Genomic DNA, 13,097 nt, shown 5'->3' with positions numbered 1-13,097 from the left:
AATGTTTTTTTCAGGGCTCAAAAAAAGACAGTGTATAACCAGTGGCGCACTGGCCCGGGGGGGCGGGTGGCGATTGCCACCTGGCCTGTAGATCATAATGGCCCGTTGGAAATTTATAAGTATGTGCTGTATTTAGTTTCTTGCACTATTAATAAATTATTAACACGTTTCTCTAATTGGGGTTGATGTCAGGTTGTTAAAAAATTCTGTTTTAATTGAAGTGTTTTACAATGAATTTATCATTTTTTGTCGTAGCATGAAAGTGCTGAAATACAATGATAGGCGACGCACCTCGTGTGGATTGTATATTTTGTTACTTTTAATTATCAGCTGCAATTTAAAAAAAACTGTATGGTAATTTATTTTCGAGAAAGGAGTACTTTAAAATGTTTTTGTGGTGCAACTCAGAGCTAACCCCTCCCCCCCCCTCCGCCACCTTCATTACCACACTAATACTTTAATGGCCCGTAACCTATGTAATTCCATCTGGCCCGCAGTTAGCCAGTCCGCCCCTGAGGGTGACACATATTACTCTTCGAGAGGCATGGAAAATGATTTTGAAATTGATGTGCGGGTAATCCCACGGGGTCATAGCAACGGCCAATAACTGATAACACATTTAATTTTATGCATTTTGCTTCTATAGATTGAAATGAAAAGGATGGTCATTCTTTAATCTGGCCACTGAATTTTGGTAAAGGTAATTCTGGCCACTTTCTAATCGTTTTTGATACGATCTTTCATGTTACGTATATTAAGATTGATCTCCGGACGTTGAAGGGAAATGCTTTCTTTGCGACCGATAGCTCGGTACATAATTTTCTTTGATTTGATACTGTAATGCATGAATATCATGTAAAATGTCTAAAAACTAGAGCTTTGTCTCTGAAAGGGTTTGATATCTAATGCCAAAGTGGTTTAATTTGTCAGCGGTATAGTTAAATCACGCCTATTCTCGTATAGTCTCTGTATCCGAATAAAATACTGTTAATGTTAAGCTTTTGTTGTTTAAATGTCATGGTGAATTTTAAAAAAGCTCGTAATCTACAATGAAAGCGAAACAAATACCTATGTGATTTGTGCAATTTCTAAACCCGATAATAAGCTAATCAGGCTACTTCCATCACACTTTTTAACACAAGTTATTAAAATGCTAGTAATTAAATGAATTAGATTAAAATGTAGACTCGTGCGACTCATTTTCGACAATTCATACAACACAGTGTACTATGATTCTTTATTAATCACACATTTATCGGTCTTTCTGTTTTAAGCAAATTGACTAAGTTCATACCTTTGCTAGTAGGTACCCATTTAATTTAATGGGTAATGATAGTAGACCCCTTTAAATCTCTTCCATCTACTTGCTTTTTCCTTGCAGGCGGTGCAGAAGAAGCCGCGTCTTTTGAGATTTTGGGTAAGTCACCTATATAGAACACAGTTAGATAGATTGCATCAAAATATAGATCAGCTTAATACCGAGTTTGCTTAAAACTTTGAAATCCCTTTCGCCCAGCGCATTATGCTTATCCTGAGCTTAAAACCTGCAATAATCCTTATTATGTAATAAAATGCCATAAGATAATGTCTCTTTTGAATAATGGACGTATCTAATTCTTGATACGCTGAACAAAGCACTAGCTAAAAATCCTGACCAGTCTGTAGTTTAGTATAGTTCTTGTTTAACGTCCCTTAAATATTACTGCAAGACCGGGTCAACCCCAACATCATTCACAACACAGAAACTGGAGAAATCCTTCAAAGGAATGCAGAATACAAAATGGTAATAAACAAGGGTCATGTCGCTTAATATAACGAAATTAGTATCGGGAAGCACTGGGACCGCAGTGGCCGTTCGCAAGATCGAATTCTCCTAAAAATTACGAAAAATCTACAGATTTGGTGCGGAACCTTCTTCATGGGCATTTATTGTGACCTAGTGAATCTCGATAAAGCATTTGATTGCGTATATGTGCTGACATCTTAATTCAGAAATTGGAACACTGCGGCATTCGTGGATTTTCCCTAAAATTAACTCAATCGTATTTAAATAACTGTAAACAATTCCTTTATTAAATAAATTCTCTGGAACATCCCATTACACTTAATGTCCATCTTAGGGCCACTATAACTCATTATCTATGTAAATGATTTCCCTCATTAGTTACATATGTGTACTTTTTACCGACGACGCTCACCTTTGTGTAGGTCGACAAACAGCCCCTTGACACCCAAAAATATGTAAAACTAGTGGGCTTGGCGGTCTTGAGCAATCAACTTTCCAGTTGATTGTTTTTACTAAGACGATTAAAACAGTCTATGAATTTCGCAGGCCGCGCACCATACTTTGTTTCACTCCCTATAGTTTCGTATGGTTTTTAGTTATGGGGGAAGGGGGTACACCGCATGCCGCTTGGGTTTTAATTTTACAGAAAAAAGCTCTCATTTAGTAATTTAGTGGAACGCATTTTAAAAATTTGCCAGCTTTGTTTGTTTTACATTCGCTTGCCCCATCGAATACCTCAATGGACATTCAATTATATAATAAACTTAAGGCACTCTTCAAAACTTTGAATCTATCCCATTTTAAATCTTCTTTAGAAGAAACGTTTATTTCACTTAACTGGTTATGCCAAAAACGATCGCGGCCAAAATTGTGCTTGTTTTGTGCTGATTTGAATATTAACGGAGATGTAATATCTAGTTTGGGGTTACCCGCTGTTCCTCATCAGGCCGAAGGTTTTCAATTAAAAATTCGCCTCTAAATTGTGTGCATTTCCTGTACACTTGTGCGACAACTCGAGTTGAGGGGTATCGTGTAACATTACTCTTTCAAAATAAGAGGGAATAGTGTGTACCAGGGCTCTAAAGTGGTACCCCAATTTTTCCCCCATCTTTCCCATTTTATAGAGATGAATTAGTATTCTTCTTCAAAAGATTCGCTTTCCAAACATTCGCTCTCAACAAAAATGCGAGAAATATTTCTCATATTACTTTGCCCCATTCTCATTCATTACTTACAACCTATAACCGTGCCACGTTTAGTGATGTTTAATTTTACGTAATTCACCATTTCGTAAATTGCAATGTAATTATGACGAATATACAAAAATTATGAAATGTATTTCCCATCAATCCCATGAGGCAGCATGACGAATGAGACTTTTACTAACGTATTTGTCAAATAACAATATCCGCAGATTAAAAATAAACATAATGGGTATGTATTTAGCAGACCAAATGATAGAAGTATTTAGTGATTAATTAATAGCTAATTAAGTGCTAGTTCAGGACATCAATTAGAAATTTTTTGCTTCTTTTAAAGTTATTGCATGCTTGGCTTGCTACTTGTGTATTTAGTAAAGCAACACATTAATAAAGAGCTAATTACGTGCCAAAACTCGAGATTTAACTCTAGAATACAAGTTTAACCCATTTTTCAATTTGACAATACCTATACTCTGCAATAGAAGCTCTAAGCAAAAAGTGTAACAATTAAGTATACAAAAAAATGCGCGATAGAAAGAATTTTCCAAATAAGCCCAGGCTCCTAAAGGTATCGTTTGGATCCCCAAGATTACGTTTCTTCTTTAGGGACACACAATAAACGAGTTTTTAAGATTTTAACTTTCTCAAAATGTTTCGAAGTTTTTACCACAAGACAGCATTCCCTTAAACAAGGGTGCGGATAGACGTTCTGATCTCGACGAAATTCGTTTGGTACCTGTGGGATTTTCAATATGAAAATAACGAATCCAGAATTTGTCTTTGAATATTGGAGAAAAATTTCCAACAATTCTTGGGAAAACCACAAAAATAGTCAGAACTTTATCAAATGTGGCGGGGCGCCATTTATGTAATTAGAAACGAAGCGACTCTGGCAGTTCATTGAATTTTAAAGTATTTTCAGTATATGTCTTCTGCGCGTCGGAGTAATTTGAACTTTGAAGTCTAACGATTTTTTTGTTGCCGTGCCCAGTACTGCAGTTGAAACTATATTTAATTTATTGGATTTAAAAATAGATGTAGCATCCTAACGCTTTCCATAATTCAAGTTAAATATTATTTCCCATGTAAACAAAAATTGGTGATTCAACATCAACACTTTTTTGATCGCATAGTATATGGACAAGGATCGCTGTCTCTAAGTACCTAATTCTGAAATTAATTTTCTTTGAAACAATAAAATAATATTTTTCATTTTGAAAGATAATGGAACAAGACCTGAAAAATATTCATTTTTATATTGAATTTAATTGAACCTTTTCCTTGAAAATATACAATACATTACGGTCAAAAATCAGTAAAACAGTACGATTTTGAATGAGCTAAACTTAAGGTAGGTACTCATACTTCCTGCGATAAAGTTCCTTGACGCTATACAAATAGAAATTTGTAGCGTCCTTTGTTTAACAACGCTACGGTTCAAGCTCAACAGAGAAATACATTCTATTTTTTATCTCCTCCGTGCCTCTTTACCTTTGTCTACGCGCACGAAAACAATATCCTTATTTTTTCTTTTCTCGATCACGTCTGCTCGGGTAGTTGCCCCTAATGTATCCTAAACTAACAAATATATACAGCGAGTTTAGAAAATTATGCTTATTTGAAAATCGGTAATAATATTGGTTTGTATAGTTCCTTCGTCAGTATTTATTATTGTATTTCCTCTGGGGTTCAGCGAGAAACAACTATGAAATGGTAATCTTGGTAGACAGGGGATGGTGGTCATCTGCGACACCCCCAATTTTATCTACTACTTAAAGCCGGTATAGACAACTAAATCATTATTGTGGATTCTAACTAATAAGACTAAACCACTGCAGTCATTCTCGATACTTAAGATTGAATTTTCGTCGAATTTTGTAAACGTGAAACAATCAATTTTATAAGCCTACGATATTCCATTAAAAGAAAATGTTTAAGTTTATCCAGTAAATTATGACATAACGTCGGCTGTAATACTACAAATTCAACGATAATGTGATGATTTAAGCTGAGTAAATGTTAGTGCTATAACCACGTATGAATCCGTGTTTAAATTAAAATGTGAATTGTTACATCTGGTGATACTAATTTTATTCTCACCAGAATATTTTCACTCTTTTACTGAATTTTGTAATAATAATTATGGTTCTCCCCTTTTTTAAAAGTTCAAGAGTTTGTCATAATTTCGTGGTTTATATCAATTACCAAAGAGTATATATTTTTCTAAAACAAAAATTCCCTTTTTGAATTTAACAAAATACGGAACACAATTGAAATACCTATAGATGTTATGGTAATGCTCCTAGTACAAAGTTAAATGAAAACTTTTACAAAAAGTTTTTGCAAATTGGAAGGATCTTCTATAATGCGCTTGATGCAATGTACCTGATCAACACGCATACCAAACCGGTTTAATAGGCTGCCGTCTTTTAAGGATAAGCTTTTCAGGTAGCGGTATAGCCTTGCTTCATGAGTATCTTGCCTGGGTGTTAAGTTTTCTTGCTTTTCATAGGCTGGGTACAACAATTGAAAAGGCGAACTTTTCAACAAAATGAAATATGCTCGGAAATATGTCACTAAATTTTGGACTCCTATGCGATAAATCAATTGTCAATGTTGATTTTCGAAAGTATCATTTTTGTGCTTCAGTCTATCCCAATCAAAAATGGGTAAAATGCGTATTGTTGAAAATAAGGCATATCTTTCAAAACGTTTAAAGAAACCTAGATACTTACAGAACAGCTAACAATAGGTATAATAATAATAATAATAATAATATTTATTCCTCCACTGTTTTACAAGACGGTAGTATATTTACAAACATAAACAAAAATTAATATGCAAACAGCTAAACCATATAAGGCGTAGAGGGAAAAAAAAACTCGAGTACGTAATATCCCACTAGACAAGCAATGTTAAAAAAACGTTTGGAACGTTAAACGAATGTTGCATTTTGAAACAACCCAATTAAACAAAACATCAACGTTATACCAACGATACTTGAATGGCTTTTGTTTCTAAACCGTAGTTACGACGTTTTTGTAATGTTAAAAATTGTAACCTTATGGACTTGCGTCGCTGGAACGGGACAAAATAACATTTAGAACGCTAACGTTATACCAATATTACTTTAACAACGTTGTTATGCAAAACCTTGTTGCGATGTCATTATAATGTTAAGGAATGTGATGTTATTTGCGTATGTTGACGGAACCATACATAACTACGTTAGTTCAACTTTTAAAAGCTTAACATTACAACAACAGCATTTTGGTACTGTTAAGTTGCACAGTTACAGTAACGTTCTTGTAATATTAAAAATGTGCCTTTGTGCAACAAAAAAATAGCTGGTCGGTGACTCATCACTCGGTTTATCTTCATTTGCAGTTTAACATGTTTGTTGAATGTTGGTCTTCTGTGAATTGATTGATGTGATTCAAAAAAGTGAGGATAGTTTGAATTAAGTGTTTAAAAACTGTGGAGTTTTTTGGTTTAGACATTGGCGATTGTGGTTTTTTTCATCAACGATGAATGACAATGACTTCAACAAATAAGCTGAATAAGCTATCCATTTACGGCGATTTTTATGTGTTGATTTTCTCTTTGTATTTTCCACCTTGTACGGTCATCTTTTTATTTTAAATCAAACAGTTTTATCAGGGCTGCTCCCAGGCGTTAGCAGTATGTAAAAGTAAGTAAATGACGTAAATTATTTTATGGATGTGTAAGTACCTTACTTTTTTAGAATCTTCCACAATGTCTTTTTCACCTAAACATGACGCGTTCGTCTTAAAGAAACATTATCGAAGTGCAAGTCTAGAGGATGGAACATGGACGTATTCCATTCAGTCCTGTCGCCAGCAAGTCTATCAAGAATTTCCTTATATGCAACGTTTTCCTGCAAGGTATTTTCCATTCACAAATACCGGGTAACTCAATGATGCCGTACAACAGTTTTACGATGATCGATTAATTAGCAGAGGATTGTGGTCACCACGTTCTCCAGATTTAACCCCGTTAGATTTTTTTGTTTCTGATTTTGAAATACAATATTTTTCGAAATCGCTTGCACATCACTGAGGAACTTGAAAATGGAATCGAAGAGGAACTAATGAACATTACACCAGTAATGTTAGAATGAGTTTTTGATGATATGAAAATATGTGTGTAACTGTGCATTCAACATAATGGTGGGACATTTTTAACAATTTTTGTGAAGTGATTGATGTGAATGAAACAATTTTTTATACATTAAATTTCTGGTAAAAAATTATTTGAATTATTTTGAATTTGATTTTTTTTATATTGTGCACTTTCTGCAGATCGACCGACCTAATCTGAGTATATTTTATTTTTTTATAAACATCAATAATTCAAGATCCTCCACTTTTTGAATAAAAAAGGGCAATTCATTATAAAATTACTCACTTTCGTGAGTGATGGACTGAGGGTTATTAATTAAAAAGCGTGGCACGAAGTCCTCGTTAAATTATGGTCCGCCACAGCAAGCTGATATTTTTAGACATACACCTACAAAGTAATAAAATAAAAGTTTGAAGTACTAAGGCGCCGTTCCGGAGACCTGAATTCAAATCTGCTCTGATAAGATATTCTTTTACATCTTTCATTTTTTTTCTAGGCGTCATGCAGTTCCTGTCCTGCACCGCCTACAGTGGTAACAACGCTACCAGGCTCTAGAATAATAAGGCAAAGTTCACAACCCGAAGCGTCGGCGCCGTGTTGTGTCCATGGAGCTGCTCCTTCCACATCCTTAAGGCAACTGCGTGATCACGGAGAAGGTGGAATCGCGGGAATCGCCGCCGACTCGCTCCGTATCAACGGTGCGATGCGAAATTTCCGTCAGGTATGAAAAAAAGTTTGCTTACTTCAAATAGGCGTCGTTCTCAACAATCCAAAAAAAACAATTCTAATTCGGTTTCATACATTTTCTTTCATATATTGACGACTTAACTTCTTTTCTTCATTTTGTAAACACGTCATTAATTTTAGTTTTTCAATGTTGGCGTCGTGCCAACCATTTCGCGTACGTAAATAAACGTATGAGAATCACGAATATGTTGAGATCATTTTTTTTATATTTAATCCTGTACTTATTGCTGGAGCATCCAATTTATGATTGTATTTTGCTCAAATTTTATGTATTTCAAGATAAGGTTGTTTATGTGATCACTTTTTGTCAGAAACTCTTAGTTTGATTACATGGACTGATATTACTACTTCAACTGTATCTGTTCATTTTTATTGGTCGCTCTAATTCATAATGTCAGCTGGAAGACATTGTAATAAATATTCCAAAATATTTACGCAAAATGGCCCTCTGCCAAGCGCAAACGTAAAAATGAGACTTCACTTGTAATTTTTAAGGTTAATGAGTTTTGAGTTCCTTTTATTGCTGTTGATGAGATGAAATCAATATTTGCAAAATGGTTTTCCACCGTACAAAATTAAGCAAACATTGGCAATTTGTTTCACAGATCGAGTTCCTCAATAACGCTCTGGTTTCTAAGTATCTTATTCGAAAGAGTATTTTTATTTATGTTGTCTTGGAAGGCACATTTCCATCTGTATTCAAAGTGAAAAGTATTTCCTGCCGGTTTTATTCAAATGACTCCTGCTCGATGCATGGACACGCTAACACTCTGAAAGTGCTATTTATTTTTGCGTTCATTTATACAACGCTGCAGTCAGAAAAAGTGTCTACACGAAAATAATGGAACTTTGTATTATTCCACTTTGTAAAATTTGGTTTGTTTTGTAAACTAAAGACGTTTGACACTGTTACAGCTTCCTGCATAAATAATCTTATAAATAAACTGTCCCAAAGGAATTACAAATATAGCATTAGTATTCCTGGCTAAATCTAGAATTAGGATTTGGATATGCCTTCACATAGAACTAGATTAGTTTTAACCAGCGAAGAGATAATACGTGTACAGTTTTTTTGGGCAAAAAATAGTTATTTGTGTGTGACATGCATTCATTGTAGCAGGAAACTGTGTCAGATGACTGCAGATTCGTAATATCTACCAAATTGAATAAATCAAGCGCTGTTTGTTAGTTTGCCAATTTCTAATGTGGAAAAACGAAAAGAAATGTTTTACAGTGTCGCACATTTGTCCTGTCATTTACTCGCATCTCGTCAAAAACTCAGTTGAGCACAATGATCTGCTAAGGGGTAAGCAACCTTATCTTGAGTTCTTCTCAGCTTTTGACGTTTTCTGTGTGACTGTACATAGTTAAAAAAATAAGATTAGTTAAGAACGTAATTACAAGAAGCAAGAGTATTTAAATATAAACGATGTAGAAATAGGCCAGAGTGCTTCTTCGGTTAATTAAGCGAGTTTTATCGTTCACTAAGAATGTCTTTCAATCATCGCCGCCATAAGGTAGAACTTTTGTTTAAAATTTACGGATGTTAAACTTTGTGACACTGTGGCGAAAGCTGGCCGTTTTAAGAACCTCTGTCATGTTTCTTTGATTTATGGTTACACAAATTAGCGACATATTGAGCGTGCCAATTATTTAAATTACTTCCTAATACTTTTTAGTGCTTCACATTCCGCAAATGAGTTCACTCTTAAAAAGTGCAGAGTGAGAGTGCATCAAGTGGTATTTTCTCGTGTTTTTTTTCTCGTGAAGTGATAAATCACCCAAGAAGTATTTCCAAAGCATCGTTAGATCCGCCCAAGAACCATGGGTTTTAATTGTATTGGTTTTAAACTTTCAACCACACACTTTGGTGATACCCAACAATGTAAGAATGGACTGTAAGTATTACTACGGAATGTTGCCATTAACAATTTCATTTACTCAATTACGCCAATAATATATATATATATATATATATATATATATATATATATATATAATATATATATTATATATATATATAATATATTATATATATAATATATATATATATATATATATATATATATATAATAACAGAAAAAAAACCGATAATTTTCTTTTGGAAAAAATGTTTGAAAACAAATCACACTTTCACATTGCACCTTTTTCTCCCGGACAAGCTAACATGATTGGCTTAAAAGTCCTACATTTCGTTTTTTTTGGGGCTATCGTCGACTTGATTTTTTTAAAATACGGACCTGCAAAATACATGTACGCACAATTCCGCAGTATCTACTGAACGCCGCCACCCTAAAATCACAAAATTATTTAACAAATGCATCCATTCAGTGTAGCTGGGCATTGTTTGGGATGATGGGGCAAACATATTTGCATTAATCACACGAAAGAAGTGAGTAATGTGGCGGTTATAACGAATACCCCCGGAGTAAGGGAGGCGCCAGAAAATTTAATGCAAAATCTCAGACCATTAATAATATCAACGATGCCACCTTTGTGTGTGCAATTGAGAAGGAAAAGGTATTTTATTATTAGTAAAAAAGACAAGGTCCTATTCCCACCGCTACAATCACGAAGTTCTTCCAGTGTAACCCTTCAACTCTCTATACTCTTACGAACGAACGACTGACCTCTTTGACGTTTTTCATGAAGTAGCTAGAGCGGTTTTTTGCAAATTAAGGAGCTTTTCTTTATAATTAAAAAATGGCATTGTTTTATGACTGATTCCATGTTTTTGTATTGCCCATAGAGAGAGAGACTACATTTTGCTATAGAGAGCTATGATTCTGCATGCTTGTTCATGTAATTAATTAATTCATCCAACGTACAGTACTAAAATAGCTGATTTGTTGACATTTAAAAACACTTTTTGTTGTAGAATTAATCCAACAGTTAAAAATAAACACAAATGATTTTTTGTTTCTTTCTGTTGCTTTATTGTCGTAAAAGTGTTGAACATAAAATTACCACCTCAGGTCTAAAACTTTCACGTCTGAACTTCAAATCACAATTGTTCAAAATGCTTCAATACCAAATCACAGATGTCGAAGTCACGATACAACTTTCAAGGAATAAGCGTCAAAATGACCGGATTCCCCAGGTAATACGCAAAAGGTCTAGGTGGTGTCAAATTAACAGGGTTTTCTGTAAAAAAGCTCACATTTTCAATTTTCAAATTCCCCAGTATAAAGGCGTTTCAAACTTCTAATAGTGAATTTCATATTTTTGCATCGAGCTTCCAAACTTAACGTTAAACGCCATTAGGATTCCATTACAGCTTTCAATTTCAAACCTTTAACTTTCATGTCACTTTGTGACATCGTCACCAGCTACCAGTAATTGTCTACGCGATTTTCAGGCTACAAGTGCCAATATTCAAACGTTAACATTATCCGAAATATCGTGCTTAGGAGAGTATACGCTACAAGGAGATTTAAAGAAAATTGATTAAAACGAAGTAATAAATAATACATTTAAATTTCCATAAATCAATTTGAAGGGGCTTACTTTATTCGTATCAATACGAGCCCTAGGCAAAACGGAAACGTCTCACGTTGGCACGACAAGTGCGATCGTTTAACACGTGAATATTTATGTGAGCTTTTCAATACGCAAAACAAAAATGTAGTATTATAATTTTATGTAACGTTCCACTATCAGGAGAGTGCAAATTCAAAGGTTTTTTGACGAAATGGCAAACGCAGAGGAATCAAGCATTTAAACTTCTGCCCCGAAGGAAAGAAAAAACAAGTTGAAGGCGTTTTCTGAAACGTATATCAATGATATTGTTGTCAATTAAAATTACGTTTTCAAAAAGTTTTTGCAATATTTTATGTCAAGGTTTTTCATCAAAGCAACTATCTACATTCTACAATCACAACAGATATAACTAAGTTAATCTGTGGTGGGGTAGTTTCGTAAATTTTCGATCTACTTTCAGACTCTAGCTAGAACGATTATAGCAAAAACATTGCAAAACCTAATACCCTAAATCTTCAACTTTCAGAAAAGACCTTGAGTGAAGAGTAAAGTAAATCTGTTTTGTAATAAGTGAAGTAATAAATTGATTGTTTTCCACATTGTGGAAGGATCCAGGATTTTACTCTAAAGATGATGCCGAGGATGATGCCAATTTATCCGCTTGGAATTTAAATACTAGCAAAGCTTTTGGTAGTTCAAAATTTAGAATTAATCTTTAATAAATCTTGTTTAACGTATTTTATTTGAATTTATTGCTTCTCCTTATAACAAGTTCACGAGATGTACGGTCCCAGCTTGAGAAACGCTGATTACAAAATAACCACTACCCTGCAGTGAACCTTACTAAATATTTAGAGTTTATAAAAAATGAAATAGGTAACTAAATGTGTTTAATTAATTTTGAAAGTGGATATTTATGTGTTAGGGCTCGTATAACCTTCATTTGGAATGTTTTAGTGACAACGGAATAGATTTTTGCCTGCGATTACTTTCTGTAATTTACAATACGTTTTAATTAGATTCAGTCGACCACGCAGCGATATATTTCCTCGCGTGTTTCATACATACTTACCTCAAAATAAATCTGCTAAACATTTTCCTCAATGAGAGATTTAGATCTTGCAAACTAAAGTATAGTGCACTGTAGAGTCCTTGGGTTCAACGTTCTTAATATGACACAAATCTTACCCCTATAGATATAGTAAGAAATGGTCACTAAACAACAAGTTTTCAGGAAAAGTTCGGAATTTATTATCTGATTTCATAGAAATCGGACGGAATGCGGAATTAGTGATTTTATTCTGATTCCATGTTGGCCCACAATAATGTTATCGGCAAACCTGTCTGACTCAAGTAAAAAAAAGTGGAGTACTAGATTCAAAATTAATGCATTGTACTGTATACGGTAGCACGCATGAACAATTTTCGTCAATATTAACGTTTTAAATGCTGTTTGAATTGTAATGGCTATAGGACTTTTTGTCGAAAAATGAAACACCGCGTTTTCATTAATTGTTCCGATGAATTGAAGACGTTCTTTACTTTGTAACCTCGAAGCACTCTGCAACCTATTAGAAGACTAGAATAGTCTATGTAGGGGTGTCAAAATAAAAAAATACAGAGATATCTTCCAATATAGCATATCCTACAGGGTTCGGGGTTGTTGATGTCGTCGCAGTCCATGGTACAAGCGCGACGAACTCGTCTAAAGCGTGCCTTGACAGAAGTTACCAGTGATA

General features: G+C 34.3%; 1 protein-coding gene across 1 annotated transcript in view; it reads left to right on the top strand.

Moving 5' to 3' along the window:
- Positions 1–13,097, top strand: part of LOC116165829 (small conductance calcium-activated potassium channel protein-like) — a 126,928-nt gene that overhangs the window by 111,814 nt on the left and 2,017 nt on the right. Inside the window, exons 5-7 of the mRNA XM_031480516.1 lie at positions 1,382–1,417; positions 7,628–7,852; positions 13,010–13,091. Coding sequence (XP_031336376.1) covers positions 1,382–1,417; positions 7,628–7,852; positions 13,010–13,091 — 343 coding nt within the window. The remainder of the gene's footprint in view (positions 1–1,381; positions 1,418–7,627; positions 7,853–13,009; positions 13,092–13,097) is intronic.

The sequence above is a fragment of the Photinus pyralis genome, unplaced genomic scaffold (assembly GCF_008802855.1).
Source record: "Photinus pyralis isolate 1611_PpyrPB1 unplaced genomic scaffold, Ppyr1.3 Ppyr1.4_LG3a, whole genome shotgun sequence".
In the NCBI taxonomy this organism is placed as follows: domain Eukaryota; kingdom Metazoa; phylum Arthropoda; class Insecta; order Coleoptera; family Lampyridae; genus Photinus; species Photinus pyralis.
This window is presented reverse-complemented; position numbering and strand designations above follow the sequence as displayed.